Source organism: Lampris incognitus, chromosome 5, assembly GCF_029633865.1.
Source record: "Lampris incognitus isolate fLamInc1 chromosome 5, fLamInc1.hap2, whole genome shotgun sequence".
In the NCBI taxonomy this organism is placed as follows: domain Eukaryota; kingdom Metazoa; phylum Chordata; class Actinopteri; order Lampriformes; family Lampridae; genus Lampris; species Lampris incognitus.
Window position 1 is genome coordinate 18,154,515 of NC_079215.1, and position 17,021 is coordinate 18,171,535.

Here is a 17,021-nt window from a genome sequence, read left to right on the forward strand (position 1 = left end):
TCCTGACGTGCAGGGCTGATATCCGCCGGCAAGTGTCGGTAAAGAGAGCAAATTCCTCAGGACTCCAACTGAGCCTTTTTTAGTAACGTCTGCCAAATATGGAGAAGTAGGCGGGGTTTGACTGAACGCCGGCGCTCTCCCTCATGGGGGATTGTGTTTTTTCCCCTCCCATTGGCTGTTTAAAACGACCCTCATTGGGTAGAAATAAAACTACATATCCCGTCATCATATTGGCCCAGAGACACGCATAGCGTGACATTTCATTACAACCATAGAGGTGACCCTCCGTCCAGTCCGAACAGGGAGAGCGGTCTTTGCACACATAACAAGGTCGTCGAACGCTGTCGAAATGGTAAGCGAAATGCTTAATTTTCCACCGGCAGATAAAAATAGGGTGCATCTTCTGAATGCACCATCCTTCTCAAAAGTGGAATTCGTTAAAATGTGCGCTAGCGTTACGTGGTTGTTCAGTGACTGACATTGACCGGAGGGCCAACAGCATCATTTTCAATCTGATTCTCTTCGGTTGACCGTTTAAGACGTTAGATAATTGCTGTGGTTGTTAGTTGGAGGGTTTTTTCCTGCATATTCAGTATCCGTGCTTTCAGAAAAAGGGCTTGCATTTCGCACCGGGTTGCACAGTTTTATCTCCGATATGAAACCGAATGACAGCGAAAAAAAGAAAACGGGACGCTAAGACGATGGTGACGGGGTAGCAGAAGCACATCGCTTCCGTTCTTTTTCTCCGCTTGCGCGGTTAAAGCGTCCGTCCCCGCTTCCCCCACCATTTTCTGCAGCGTCAGGCTTTGTGGCGTGGCATCGCGGAGAAATGCATAATCGCCCTTATATTCATTTAATCACGTTGACGCAGTGGATGGCTGGACAGCGTTTATATAGTGCCTTTCTACCTGCAGCGGCCACTCAAAGTGATGTATTATATGAGAACAGTTGGATGACATACAGATAAGGCGTGACCTGCCGACTGCTTTAGGAAACAGGTTCAGCATGCACAAGTTGCAGGCAGATCCTGTTGCAATACAAATGACGGGCTGCGTTTTATTCAAACATTGTGTAGCCATCAATTCAAAACCAATGATGCACTCAGACGGCTTTGCATGCCATATTTGCATCATATTGTTTGTAGTTAAATCCGCCGTTGACGGTTATTGGTTATTATTAGTGCTGGGCAATATGGAAAAAAATATAACGATGAACCTTGGGAACTTCGGTAGCATGCAACCTAGTGTTTAACACCGCTGCCTCACAGCAAGAAGGTCCTGGGTTGGAACCCAGGTCGTCCCAGGTCCTTTGTGTGGAATTTGCATGTTCTCCCTGTGTCTGCAAGGGGGTTCTGCAGTGTGCTCCGGTTTTCTCCCACCATCAAATGTCTATGTTAGTGTTAATACTCCTGTACCAATACCCCTGACCAAGGCAATGGCAAAAGAACTGGAGTTGGTCCCCAGGCCCCCCGCTGCACTGCGGCTGCCCACTGCTCCTAGTCTGTATAGGATGGGTCAAATACAGAGGATCAGTTTCCCCATGGGGATCAATAAATTACTTCTATATCAATATTATATCAAGATATCTGATTATGCATCCCAAAATACCATATTTAAGAATCCAACAGAGGTTCATCACATTGAACTGTCGAGTATCAAACCAAAACTCATTTTCAAATTGTCCCTCAAACATTTCAGACCCCATTTTGTGAGATTTTGTGTGACAGATTTCTGTTGTTATTAATTTAGACAACAACGTTGTGTATCACAATATGACAGTATCCAATTTTCATCCAGATACAATACCTTCGAGAGACTATAAACCGTATAAATTAATAATTGCCCAGCACCACTTCTTGTTCTTCTTCATCATCGTCTTCTTATTGTGGTTGTTTTTATGATTATTATTATGATTATCATTAATATTCCTTTGTATTTTTTCTAGGCCGAACCAATCCGTGTTCTGGTGACTGGCGCTGCTGGACAGATTGCCTATTCTCTGCTGTACAGCATTGCCAAGGGAGATGTCTTTGGGAAGGACCAGGTAAAAGACTGCCGTTATGGATTACATAGAATTACATAGATAGCAGCAGCATTCCCATCCCTTTCTAAATTAGCTTGGGTTCACAGAACAAGCAGTTAGGTATTATAGTATGCAGGTTATGACTGTTGCATAAGAACACATGAATAATGTGTGGGATTTTGGGTAAAAACTATAATCTCATTTCAGCTGTGGAACTTTAGTTTTCCAGTCCAGGATTTTCTATTCATGGGGTGATTATGTGTAGTATATCTGCTGTGTGTCTTGCCTTTGCACTGACTGTGGTGTTTGCTATATGGCTCTATCCCATAATCACAGAGACAAGTTCTTTTTTGTCCAAATGCTAGGTGGTATGAAAAGTCATGTGAAAATCATCGATAATTTCACATTATATCGATATGTCACTGTCTGCTTACATATGCAAAAATACAATATTTGATAATCCAACTGAGGTTCATCATGTTAAACTGTTAGGTAATGTAAAGTATAATATCAAACCAAAACTAGATTTCAAATGTATTCCTTCAAATATTTCAAACCTCATTTTGTTAGAATGTTGAATTAAAAGATTCTCATTCGTCAGTTTGGACAACAAAGTTGTGTTCCATGCTATGACAATATCAAATTTCATCCTGATACAATACGACTGAAAGATGATAAAGGATAATGTTGAATTATTGCCCTGCCCTAGTTTGCCCCGTTATTGTGCTCTGTGGAACAACTCACTGATTATTCTTTGCTAATATTTGTGCCCGTCTTACCATCATCAGCCAATCATCTTGGTCCTGCTGGACATCCCGCCCATGTTGCCAGTGCTGGAAGGGGTAGTTATGGAGCTGCAGGACTGTGCTCTCCCGCTGCTGAGAGGTGAGCAGTGCAAGCCTCTATACTATGTGCTCCATTAAGATCCTTATTCCGAGTAAGATAACAGTCTGTATAAACTGTTAACACAAGTTGTCCAAAAAACATTTTTCATATTCTAGTTTACTTGAAGTGAAGTGTAACACTGAATGAAGATTAATCAAACATTCTGTGGTATGGCTTTAACTTGCTCCCCACATGAAAATTTTCCCTTTCATTTTTAAAGCCATGATCAAGGTTTCTGTTCCAGCCATATCAATTTTGGTCAAAATATTTAAACACGAATTGACTTGACTTGCCCCAAAAATGATTAGACTTTTTTATTTCACTTATTTTTGTATGTAATCAACAGCTTGTGTAACAACAAATGAGTGCTGTCAGTCTGTTAGGCTGTTGCCGCTCATCAGATGGCAGCAAGTGAAAATTTTGGAAAAAATACAAATAAGGTGTTTCCATACAATTAAGCCCTAAACAACCTTTTATAATAGCCCAGCTAATAATGCATTATTCCGTGTTAAAAAAAAATGCGTACAAACTTGCTAAGATCTTCCGACTAGGGAAATAAAAAACAAAAAAAAAACCTGTTTACATGGCCATAACTCATTCAAACTATTACCTTTAAATCAGGCTAATATTGGAATTTTGCTGTAGATGTGAACATAAACACAAGTACCTAGTGTACTGAGCACAGAGCACGTGGTACCTAATGTATTGAGTCATGCAACCTTGCTTACATCTGGAAAATATTTGAGAAATGGGGTTTTCGTGTATGTGTGTGCATCCATCTCTTTCAAGTGTGTGTTTGTATGTATACATGTTTTTGTGTTTGTTAATGAGTGAGCACATGATAGAACAGTGTGTGTGCATGCGTCAAGTGCTAATATGTGTCGTGTCTACTTATTTGTATGTGTAAGTGAAGATAGTAAAAATATGTTAATGTTAAAAGACATAACATTGTGGGTAAGTAGTGTGTTTGCATGTTTTTCTGCTTTTATCCAATGTGACCTCACTGTAAACTCTCCCAAACTGGAGTGCAATGTGCGAGTGGGGAGTGGGGAGTGAGTCGGCCACAAAGCTTCTTATTGGTTGGTTCTTGACACCCTATGAGAGACTCCAGCCAGTTGTGATTGTGGAGGGAAAACAATAGAAGTGGGTGGGTGTTTTGGGGGGGGGGGGTATTGATGCACTATCATATTCTGACTGAAGTCCATTCTGATATTGCTGGCTTTCATCACTACTGGCCAGAGACGAAACTGTTCTTTTTATCACCACCATCAGCTGCTTTGGCAAGATTTCAGAGTACGGTACATGTTTTTATCTGTAAGAGGGGCTCACTCAGTTTAATTAAATAACTGATAGGGCAGGGATGGCTGTGGATAATGACCTGTTGAGATAAGGCTATATCAGCCATTTCACAATCATTAAAAGGCCCACTTTAGTCAAATTCTGCTCCGATACCATAAGATATGTTTTCTTAGGTTTACGGTTACTTTATGGAATGGTTTTCATCTAAAATTGAATTTTTGCTGTATTTTAGTCATTAGTCAATAGGGATGGGTACCGAAACCTGGTATTAAACAGGCACCGGTGCTAAATTATTAAAGACTAAATTGTTAAAGATTATTAAAATTAGTATTTAAATGATTAAATTATTGAAAGGCTCTGCCGTTAACGGTTCTGATATCAGTATTTGAGAAATTAAGAAGATACATTTCTATTTATTAAGGCTTAATAAACTTTATCTTGCACTTTTTATCTCACCAACTCCAATTCTAATTTGCGATAAACATATAGATTAACATATTTGTCTATGATGCATTTTCACTATTCCCAATCCAGAAGAGGGATCTCTGTCTCGAAGCCTGTCATATGTGTGCCGAGGGGCGGGGCCAGCTCTCTCTCTCTCTCTCTCTCTCTCTCTCTCTCTCTCTCTCTCTCTCTCTCTCTCTCTCTCTCTCTCTCTCTCTCTCTCTCTCTCTCTCTCTCTCTCTCTCTCTCTCTCTCTCTCAGGCGCACGCACGTGAGTGCACATACACACACAGCCTGCTCGTAGTGACAATGGCGGAGAGAGAACTAAACAGTCAAAAGTCTGGTATTACTTCACTAAAGTCGATGCTGACAATGCTCTTTGCCACAAGTGCAACAAGTTTTGCACGTAAGGGCGGAAACACAAGCAATCGGGCGGCATGATGGCCCAGTGGTTAGCGCTGTCACCTCAGCAAGAAGGTCCTGGGTTTAAACCCCGGGGTTGTCCAACCTTCGGTGTCATCCCAGGTCATCTTCTGTGTGGAGTGTGCATGTTGTCCTTGTCTGCGGTGGGTTTTCTCCAGGTCCTCCGGTTTCCCCCACCATCAAAAGAGAACATGCATGTTAGGGTTTATACTCCTGTCTGTGCCCCTGAGCAAGGCAATGGGAAAAGAACTGGCGTTGGTCCCCCACTGCAGCATGAAGACGGGAGCCCACTGCTCCTAGCTACACAGATCACAGCTAGGATGGGTTAATTTGCAGTGACTGAGTTTCCCCAAAGGGATTAATAAAGGAAAGTTAATTAATTAATTAATTTGGAACAGCTAGCGAAAGTGCATCAAATACAGACGGAGAAATGCAGTTTTTGACTGCCTAGCTTGTAGTTCATCTCGTTGCCCCATCCACCTCAGGTATGTTATGTGTGCTAGCAGCCTGGAGCCCACACGGAGTTAATTAAATTATACAAACATGGGTTGATGATTAAAAGTAATGCTCTGTCCAGACATGAGAAAATAAAGCAATGTTGATTCTGTTCTTATTTGTTTTGTTTTGTTTTTTCTTGTAAAAAAAATAACAAAAATAACCGATAAAAGCACCTACTGTTCAGCAGTATCGGTAAGAGTAGTAGTACCATTAAAATCTGAATGATACCCATAGCTATTAGTCAAGGAGCACAGCCGAGCAGGAATGCCCCTTGTCACATGAGACTTATGACGTGATGCCCCCTGATGTGTGTACTTGTACTTTGTGTGCGTGTGTGAAGGGGGAACTCAAGTCAGGAGGTACGTTGCATGTTGTGTTATAATTGCTACGCTCACAATTAGAGCTATTTAATTTACTGACTTTTAACTAGAACCAAACATTAGCAACCAACCACCACTTAAGAAAATAAGATAAATTCATTACAGAGGAAACAACGCCATGTTCCATGAATGCACACGTATAGGCTAATGAGAATGTGTGTGTGTGTGTGTTTTTTTTTTTTCTTTCTCCTAGTTGCCATCCGTGACTGGAGAAATCAGACGTTAATCCCTGCGCTAATAATAAATAAAATAATAAAATTGCTCCTTGCTTGTATGGAAACAAACGCTACTTTAAACGATTTGTAGCTGGGCAGCTTACGCACTGTTGGTCTTGGACAAAAATATACCAGACATTTTAGTAATCTGGTTGACATCTCCAGCTACACCCAAAGAAAGGATTTGAAAACCAGACCGTCTGATTGAAAACCAATGTCTAAGAAATGTGTCGTGTTTGTCTGCTGAGCAGCGAATAAAGGTTTACGGTCTTCCCAAGGGATGCTTAGCTTTGCTTATGTTCGTGGTAAATTACAGTGAAGATATCCTCTGACGTGAGCACGCTGAGGCCAAATGTACACAACTGATGCATTCTTTGACATTTTACAAAAGACCAGAACCACTAAACCAACCACTAGGTAGGCCCTATAACATGGAGAAACGATGGAAATAATTTCTGTGTATTTTGAGCTTAATGATAATATTACTATGGCTACTACCAATTATGATAATCACCATGCTTTTATTTGTTTAAAGTGTTACCATTGGTTGCGAATTAAAAGGAGCTAAACATATTGCGAGAAATTTTCACAAACCTTTATTATGTAAGCTAATATTCGGTAAGGTAAGCTCTGACCTGCTAACCGTAGTTTTCCAGTAAAGTTCCAACAGCAGGTACTGTACCTCTTTAATCAAACTATTCTGATGAGATAAGATGAGCTGATTCTCCTCTCTTCCTTCTCAGAGGTCATCCCCACCGACAAGGTGGAGGTGGGCTTCAAGGACCTGGATGCTGCCATCTTGGTGGGCTCCATGCCTAGAAAGGAGGGCATGGAGAGGAAGGACCTCCTCAAGGCCAACGTCGCCATCTTTAAGACCCAGGGAACTGCCTTGGACAAGTACGCCAAGAAAACCGTCAAGGTAACTGGTGCCCTGTCCTTCATCTGTCTTGTCTATTGGCCTGCATTCGGGTCCGTTGCTTCACTGCAACAGGAATCAAAACTGTTTTCACAGGTTTTCGTCTCTAAAAACTGATAAATACTGATATATTCCTTTAGTCTATAATTCAGTTTTGGAAGTCATACATTTTTATTTTGCTTTCCACACTTGCTTTGAGGTGAGAAACCAAGCCACCTGTTTTCTGGTACGACTAAAGTTGTTTTTACGCAGACATTTAAAACGATCTCAAAATGTCTTCTCGGTGAAACATGCCGATGCCTCGTGACAGGATTCAGAAGCTAATGGATGAAGGTCCTTCAGTGCTGTGTGTAGGGCATACATTGTAGTGTGTACACATGAAAGTCAGCAACGTCATGAGGGCCCCTGATGGCCAAAGTCCTCGACACAAACATTAGGATGACAAAATCAACCTGACCTCATCTTTGGCCAAGGTTAATGTGTTTCATATATGGGGATTGTGTAGACTATAGAGAACAGTTGGGTCTTTGAACCTGTATTCCACTTTGACACAGACATTTTGTCTTTTTAGCCACCACATCGCTGTATATTTTTCGCTAGGGGAGCAAATGTCAATATCACATGCCTGGGAACCCTGTTTCCACTGCATCTTACCAAATGTCTCAATGCAATATCTAGAATTCAGTATCAAAAAGTGTTAACAGTTTGTATGATAAAGCTATCATATGCGTGTGATGTACTGAAAAGCATCACAAAGCTTCAATATGTAGGATTTTTAAGTTTATGCTCAGTTCATGCACAGGTTTCTTTACAGAGATTCAAATAAATGAAGCTGAGATAATGGTTGTAAGGAATATGAAGATGTGTGTTTCCATTCAACAAAGCAGTATCTCAAGGTTCCCTCCCAGAGTCGAGATATTTATTTATCTTAAAATTCAGAGCTCAAAACTGTTTTTAGTAATACTAGCTGAACGCATGAGTCATTATTACATCCTATTTAAATGTTATTTCCAAAGTAAAAGGGTTCAAAATGACTAAATTTTGCAGTAGTTTAAAATTATGAGTTATTCTTCATTAGCTAGCACGAGATTTGCTTTCTCATTTGCTATGTTGATATCATTACTTACAGTAAGGGTATTATTTTCATATCTCAATTTGGAATAAAAATATAGGGGGCAACAAATAGATTTAAATTGATGCCATCTCGTGTCACAGGTCCTGGTGGTGGGAAACCCCGCAAACACCAATTGCCTCATCGCATCCAAGTCCGCTCCCTCCATTCCTAAGGAGAACTTCTCCTGTCTGACCAGACTGGACCACAACAGAGCTTCCTCCCAAGTAAGAACACACACGTACACACACCAGTAACGTACTGTGAGATCTAGGGCCAGGTAGGCAGTCTCAGATCAGGACGCACACACCAATGATTATTTCATATGCATTAGCAGGCAAGTGCACAATCCTTCAAATTCAAGATCTAAAAATACCATTACCAAACTTAAGCAATTACTCCATAATAGTCCCCATTACACTCTCCCAATAGGCTACACCTCATAACACTGCAGTGCATTTGTTTGTGTAAGAGAGACAGATGGAGAAAGAGCAAAAACCTCACAACAAATAGGTTTATTTATGCACAATAGGCTGCACAGATATCCAAATTGTGCAATATCTCTTCCCCATAATTCAATTGCCATAAGGCAATTCAATTCAATGAACTTTACGTGTAAAACAAGATCGCGATTTTTGACCATGTACAATATTTCACAATGACCGCCACTGTCATCCCATAACAATACACCTACAAAACATAAAAATCCACGACACTCAAACTGAAGCAACAACAATGGAAATGGCACTCAGAAGGCTATTATTAGAAGGTAGCAGTGTCATGTGAGCCCACTTGAACTTGCTGGATGTACAAAGTCGCTGGAGGGTGTACGTGTCAATTCACAACAGCACCGTGGACGTAGAAGTGCAGCACTGGCAGACTACAGTGACTTTTAAAAGCAGCATAGTGATCTGCCTTTTTACGTGAATATCAAACTATGTGGGAACTGATTGTACATGTGCGAACACGCATCCTTACGATAATATGACACACAAAGGCAGAGCAGGACTGTGCCTGTTTTGTGCCTTACACAGGCTAGCATACAATGCAAGGCTGAATGGCTTGTTTGCAGCCTCTGCCTGGCCAGAAGATAGCAATGTTGAGACATTCAAACCTATCGTGAGGTGTATGAAATCGAAAAAATAAACCCAACATCAACAATAATATTATAATACATTTTATTTTACTATTATCCTGTCATCCTTTTTATTCCATTTCTTCAAGGCATAACTCTTGTGCACGGCGATGGGATATTACTACATACTGCTACATTGTCTTTCTAATGCTTAAGATTATATTTGGTACTTTGAGAAATCAAGCACCAAGACATAAACAGCAGTAGTGCTACAACAAGAAAAACGGGCAACTTGAACCAAAGCACGGAATTCAAATTAAACTTGCGCAACACTGACTACTACAAAATTTCAAAAGATTTCTGGCATTATGTCTGCATTTCCCATCTCTAACCTGTAGGTGGCAATGCGTTGCGCAGTGTCTGCTGAGCATGTGAAGAACGTCATCATCTGGGGTAACCACTCCTCCACCCAGTACCCCGACGTCCACCACGCGAAGGTCAAGGTTCACGGCAATGAGATGAAGGCTTTCGACGCAGTCAAGGATGAGGCCTGGCTCAAAGGAGATTTCATCTCAGTGAGTTAACAACAGTTAATCACTTGGACTCTTTATTAATATTTATTCGTCAGTATATCCTGGAAGTTGTTTTGAATCCTACTCTTGTGACCTGATTTACTGAGATCCCAAATAAAACATGATGACCTGCGTTGACTTTTAAACAGATTACACACTTGGTACATTGGCACGGTGGCCCAGCGGTTAGCACTGTTACCTCACAGTAAAAAGCTCCCAGGTCCTTTCTGTGTGGAGTTTGCATGTTCTCCCTGTGTCTGCAAGGGTTTCCTCCGGGTGCTTCGGTTTCCTCCCACCATCAAAAAGACATGAATGTTAGGGTTAATACTCCTGCCTGTGCCTCTGACCAAAGCAATCGGAAAAAGAACTGGAATTGGTCCCAGGCATTGCAGCTGCCCCACTGCTTCTATACAATAGGATGGGTTAAATGCAGAAAACAAATTTCATTGTAACTGAACAACTGTACAATGACATAATAAAGCGGGTTTCATTCTTTCTAAATGATTATTGAGTAGATAAGGGAAGGTGCAGATAACCATATCAGCTCTACTAGGGATATGGTACTGTATCAGTACTGTACTATACCCATTCTTGACATACTAGGGCTATAGTACTGTGTCAATACTGTCCAATACCCATTCCTGGCCTACTAGGGCGAGAGCACTGTATCAGTACTGTGCTATATCCATTCTTGGCCTACTGGGGCTATGGTACCACATCAGTGTGCTGCTGTATCCAATTTAAGCCTACTATGGCTATGTCAAAGTATTAGTACTCTTTGGTTTACCTTCGTCACATCGAACAGGTGTGTTTGTATGTTACTAGTATATTGATGAAACTCCTACAAATCCACTTTTGAAAGCTGGACAGTACCAAATATGGTAGCGTAATGTTACTGTACTAGTTTAACTATACCAGTGGTATACCATGGTGTAGAACAGGTAACTGCCAGTGACTGGAAAGGAAAGCAAGCCAAGAGGGAGTTGTTCCTTATCCGATGAGGGGGTCTAAGGACAGGATGTTGTGTTGCTGTAAAGCCCCTTGAGGCAAATTTGTAATTTGTGATATTGGGCTATACAAATAAAATTGACTTGAAGGTCTCCCTGAATGAGCTGCTATGAAGAGCCTCATCACATCCTCTAATTCTTTTAAACTGTCCCTTCTCTGTTTCTCTCTCTCTCTCTTTGTAGACTGTTCAGCAGCGTGGTGCTGCTGTCATCAAGGCCAGGAAGTTGTCCAGCGCCATGTCTGCCGCTAAGGCCATCTGTGACCACATGAGAGACATCTGGTTTGGCACCAAAGAGGTCAGTTTGTAAATGGAGGAAAAGGGACGAATCCCATTTGTACTTTTTGAACCCGAGGGAGATGGCAGAACACAAATCAAGTTCAACTTTGTCATATGTCGAATGAAATTCCAGTGTTGTCCCTGAACGGCAGAGGAAAATTAAACTGTTTTTGTTTTGATATAAAAATTTTAATATATACTGCTGTGAAAAAAAAAGAAAGAAATTCAAGTGTTCTGGCTCTCTGCCTTAACACAATGGACCCAAGGACCCCCCCCCCCAAAAAAAACAAAAAAACACTGCAAACCTGCAATAGATTATATACACATAAATTCATACATTATATACACAATGTAGAGAATTACACCATAACGCAACATTGTAAGGTGCAAATGAATGCGTCAGCAGATCAGCAACCTGACTGCCTGTGGAAAGAAACTATTACTGAGATGGGTGGTGTATGATTTAATGCTCCGGTAATGTTTTTTTTTTTTTTTTTTAGATGGAAGGAGCAAAAACAGCACATGAGTGGGGTGGCTGGTGTCCTTAATGATGTTTTGGCTTTCCTTTTGCAGCAAGTGGTGTAAATATTGTAAAGTTGTGGTAGTTCCATGCCAGTGATTTTTGCAAATCTAGGCTCTCGTGCTCCTGGAGGGAAACACTGGAATTTAAGACATTTTAGAGAACCTCAGTTCAATCAGAAGATGCAAAACTTAGTTTGTATTAAAAAATGTTTAGCGACAAAGCCAAACGGTGTCAATTCAAAGCTTTGGAGTTGACTCTTTAAGAGATTTAAAATTTACAACAAGGTCATTTCAGCTGTTATTTGTTTCATTCATAATGTGTAAAGTCCACTTTGACTGGTCGTAGATACTGTTACTGCCAAAGAAACAAGGACATGGTGTCATTGATGCAAAGCACTAGTCTTACCTAGCAGTCCTCGAGTTGTGCATGTGGTCAGCTGCCCTTTGTGGTGTATCTTCAGCCTGCTGTGAGTAAGTGTGTGAGTAGAAGCCAGGTCCATGAGGTGACTTGCATCTGAAAAAATAAAACCTAATAACAGAGTTTCTGACAACAAGATTCCTAGGCGGTGGCATCAGTGATGTAAAAATACCACATGCTACTTTCATTTCACCTGTACAACAAACAAATGTAGCATTGGCAGCATCAGGCCCTTAAAGATGAGCTGCAGAGTTTTCCATGTTTACATTCATAATTTCACTTCACAAGGTCACATACGTATATGAGTGATAAAATGTTTCTCCCACTAAACTTTGTGTCCAGATGAACTGGTTCAACTTTCTGAGATTTCCTTACCTTGCTCAGTAGCACTACTAACTGCAGTTCATCTTTTAATATTGATTACCTCCTCCTCCTCCTTTCGGCTTGTTCCCTGTTTCTCAGGGTACCTCCTCTTCCTTCTTTCGGCTTGTTCCCTGTTTCTCAGGGGTCGCCACAGTTAATATTGATTACCAAAACTGTATATGAATCCAACTGTGGCAGTTGCAGGGGATGAGACGGTGAACGGTATCTCATTGTGTACTTGGTAGGGAGAGTTCATCTCCATGGGTGTGTATGCTGGCGGCAACTCCTATGGAATCCCAGAGGACCTCATCTACTCATTCCCGGTTCAAATCAAGGTGGGTCTTTCAAACCAGATGACATTTTAATACCCAATGAACAGCCAATGTAACAATATCAGGTCAGTGAGTTTAAAAGTTGCCCAAGCATCTATAAGGAGACCTTGTGTGGATGTTGACGCTAACAAGGGGGCAGGTATGGTACCAGGATTACCAACTTGACCCTTCCCATCATAGATGATTGTTTGAGTAAGACTCAGAACATCTCCAGAAGGCAGGATATTTGAAACTTGCCATTCTCAAAAACAACCCCTCCTCAATGCTACTAGTCACACCATCTCATCTTCATTACACTGATAGTTATCTGATGTAGCTTATTTAAGGCTCTCTCAGCCCGTCGCAGCTCATACTCGCAGGACATCTAGGTTGATAACAAGCATTGACCATGTTTGTAGTGGATGGTGTTTCTGTGATGACAATGCTTTTCTACCTTTCTTGTTATTAAAGTTCCATCTCAAACTGGAATGTCCACTATTTCAGTTATTTGCATCCAGCTCTGAACTGCTGATACCAAACTGCTGAGTTGTTGTCTCAAATGTGCTTAGTTAAGAATTCAGTGTATGGTATTTTAGAAAATAATTTTCACAACTCAAGCCTGTTCTCTATTGAGCAGTGTCTCAATAGAGCAGTGTCTCACCCCCCCCCCCAAAAAAAAGAAAACAGAACTGATTGTCATTTTCCCCTCTTCCTTAACTCCTGGCAGTGGCTTGCTCTACCTGTGCAAACCAGTTCATGTCTTCTCTTCAACAGAACAAGACCTGGAAAGTGTTTGATGGCCTTCCCATCAATGACTTCTCCCGGGCCAAGATGGACGCCACAGCCGCCGAGCTGGTGGAGGAGAGAGACACCGCTCTGGCCTTCCTGTCCCAGTGACTGTTGACATCTACTGGCTCACAGCAACAGCTCTTAGATCCCCAAAATGCTCCCAGCTCACGGCTGTGAGGACATCCCTCCACTCTGAACGTCCTATTGGCGTTTTAACTTCTCTTTGTGTGTATATGTATGTATGTTTGTTTGTTTGTGTGTGTGTGTGTGTGTGTGTGTGTGTGTGTACACATGTGAGTCACTTGGCCACCTCATAAGGTTTTAAGAAAACCTACATTATGACCACAAACCTGGCCTTTGTTTGGAAGACACCGGGAGAATGTATGTGTTGGTAGATGATAACGCACACTAGCTGTCCCAGAAACTGTAACAGAACATGGTTATTCAACAATAAAAACAACAAAGGAAACTAACCAACTTATTCAATACCTCCTCCTTGTTTTTGAATGATGCCTCTATAATGTTTGGGAAGTTCCTCTCTTTGTTTGATCAATTTAAAGTAAATCTAGTTATTTTATGGTCAAAGAGGTTTATACTATACTGAAATAATGATCTTGTTTTTCCTGAAACAATGTTTTTTTTAATAGGATGGATAGCATGTGTTTTTATTATTATTATTGTTGTTGTTTATACACTGAAAACTGGCTTGTGAGTTTCACCTACCAGCCCCTTAAACAGTTACTCATTTTCAATTGATTTTGAGTATGAAAGAAACTCAAAACAATGGTTAATTAGCTGTTCAACTTAGCTTTGGCAGTGCAAATACATTTTCTATCTTGTAGAGGTGTGTCAGACAGAAATTAAGTTTTGAGAAATGGATTCCGGCATACTACTGCTCTTGCAGAACAGTCGAAACTAATGATGGGGTAGCATGGCCAACAGCAGTGAGTAAAGGTGATATTTTGCAAGAACAGTTTGCAGGAATCTATGTTTTCAAAATGATAAACTTGACCAAAAAACAAAAAAAGAAGTATAGAGAGTGGTTCAAGTTTTGGGATGCTTAACGTGAGGAACACACAAGTACATAAACAACAGTCTAACAAAAAGAAGGGGGGGGGGCCTAACCGGAGGAACCAACTAAAGAGACGGACCACCAATCGACTTGGTTACGTAAAAGTTTTCTACACTGTCCAGAAGAAATGTCGCGTTGTGTGTTACTTAACGTCCCACATACTGTAATGATCTCATAGCGAGGTATCTGGTTGCCTCCGGAGAGGACTGCTGATGAGACTGAACTACTTCGCCTTTAATTTGAGATCAGTGCGTTGGTTCATCGTTACCGCACGAGAGCAGCACTTCCGCATGCTTTGTCACACAAATAGTTTTTCACTTCCAACACATTTGAGTCGCCAGACGTGACAGAAGAGGGTCAATACGCGTTGAACTAGAATCCAATCTATTAAAATTATACTTTTTGCGTACAGAACGACATAATTGTTCCTGTCAACGACGTTATAAATAAAAACAGACCAGCGTCCGAACTTGAACATAACAGAACCTGAACAGAACCTGGATGATGGGAGAGACGTCTTAGCATGATCTAATTGGCTAATGTCATGCACCAATCAACGTCCTTTCTAAAAGTAACACGGGACTACGTCATTTCCGCTTGCACTTGCTCTCCTTCAGGGGGCTGGGCTGGCTCGCGTGGTTGTTTCGTGGGCAACCTGACACGATAGAAAAACGGAACAGAAAGTTGACGGAGAAACCATAACTAGTCAGTTTGTTTATCAGCAGATTTTCAGATTTATACACAGTATATATATCTAGTCCTGGTCAAGCAAGTTTCCCCCAGGATTTCATTGAGGCTGTCCAGGTTACTGCTATTATCATAAGGTGGGTAGCTTAGCTTCGAGGGACCTGTGCCTGTTGTGAAGTTTGTCAAAACGTGTTGCTTGCAAATAGGCGTATGTGTGACGCCAAAGCATCGTCTGGCCTCGCCTGCTAGCATCACTTGCTAAAGCTGCACCGTTATAAGTTGTTAGCCCCTGCCCATTGCGCCCTGCCTTACAATACAAGCTGCCACGGTTGTCAGCGCAGCTTTAATTAACACACATTGACGCTCTCTTGACGCGTGCATGTACGCAGGAGAGAAGAGGTGGTCAAAACAAGACACCTGTGTGTACATCGTCATCAAGTGTGTGTGTGTGTGTGTGTGTGTGTGTGTGTGTGAAAGCGCGATAGAATATGATTAATATACGTGTGTAACATGTTTTCAGTGTATTGATATTAGCCTGTTTTTTGTGTACAGTGCCAAATGAGTTTTGATTGATTTTTTTTTAATAAATCAAGAAGACGAACGTCTTTACGGGCGCGCTACGGACACCACCCACGCTTAGTGTGAGAATAGGGGGAGGGGGGGTTGTATAGTTTCCGTACGTGATCATTGGAGGGAAGGGCAATTTACAGTGTTTTGACTGTGAGCCATAACCTATTTGCTTTTAGGGTAATCTTGACATGTGGGTGGGGGTGGCGGTGGGGGGTGCGTGCCACTTCACTCATAATAAAGTCCTTTCCATCTTTCAGTCTCTCTCTTTTTCTGAGCTGCCACAGAAAGTCATCCCAACTGCGGATCACTTGTCCAGCACTTTATAACAGGCTCCTCGGTCCAGAATTTTGGAGTCTTGGTCTCATTTTGTCTGCTAGAGACACAGGAAGTGTCCCGCTGCACCACATTCCGTCTGGACAGATGAAGATGTCTTTGTGAGAGTTTGGGCACATTGTTTAAGGAGCACCACGTTTCAGATTCAACCAAATGCACCGACTCTGACCTCGGGTTTCTGCTGCTGAGAGGATATTGGAAATAACCTACAATCTCACTCATTTGCCACTGGGCACTTTTTCCCCCCGTTATAGTGTTTTAAATTTGTTTTAAAATGTCACTAACTGTAACTGGTAAGTTTCCATCTGTGTTGACAGCGATGTAATTAACACCTACTTTAATAACTTTGCATTTGAAGAGTTTTTACATGTTTTTTTAGGGGGGGGTGCAGAAGTATATAGATGTTCAGAGCAGGTCGACATCTCCACCTGGAGATTAACCGATTTGCTCTTTTTAATACATTTGTCAGTGAAGTGGAAACATGCATCTTTGGTAAAGCTTTATTTCAGTGCAGTGATTGTGTTAAATGTCACAATCTTCTCATGGGTTCAGTAGACGCCTTTTATGTCTCCCAGTTCACCATTTTGACTCGGCACGTAAATAGAAAATACAAACATGGCAGGGGGAAAGAATGGAATTAATTTTCTTGGACATGGGCATTTTCACCCAACAGAACTGGAATGAATTGGAGATGTAGACAAGATTCTTCAGTTTGCTACTCAGGCAGGGAAAATGTATTTATGCCCGTTGAATTGACCAGATACTGGGTTGAATTGAAAATCAATCAAATCAGTGTTAATAGAACAAATTTACTTTCTTTGAATGTTGGGT

At 41.3% G+C, this 17,021-nt stretch overlaps 2 protein-coding genes across 3 annotated transcripts in view; both read left to right on the top strand.

Annotated features, from left to right (window-relative positions):
- Positions 1–272: 272 nt before the first annotated feature.
- Positions 273–13,812, top strand: LOC130112538 (malate dehydrogenase, cytoplasmic-like). The gene is made up of 9 exons (XM_056279953.1): positions 273–352; positions 1,945–2,043; positions 2,811–2,907; positions 6,910–7,085; positions 8,298–8,420; positions 9,667–9,843; positions 11,031–11,144; positions 12,674–12,763; positions 13,514–13,812. The coding sequence occupies exons 1-9, from the start codon at positions 350–352 to the stop codon at positions 13,634–13,636; spliced, it is 1,002 nt and encodes a 333-aa protein (XP_056135928.1). The 5' UTR covers positions 273–349; the 3' UTR covers positions 13,637–13,812.
- A 1,410-nt stretch (positions 13,813–15,222) lies between these two features.
- Positions 15,223–17,021, top strand: part of LOC130113126 (UTP--glucose-1-phosphate uridylyltransferase-like) — a 28,888-nt gene continuing 27,089 nt past the window's right edge. The window contains exon 1 of one of the 2 annotated variants that reach the window (XM_056280648.1): positions 15,223–15,424. Coding sequence is in view for 1 of the 2 variants with exons in the window: in XM_056280647.1 (XP_056136622.1) it covers positions 16,465–16,483 (19 nt within the window). In the remaining variant the exon portion in view is untranslated. Of the gene's footprint in view, positions 15,425–16,144; positions 16,484–17,021 lie in introns of those variants that run through there. The other variant, XM_056280647.1, reaches the window with a different exon arrangement.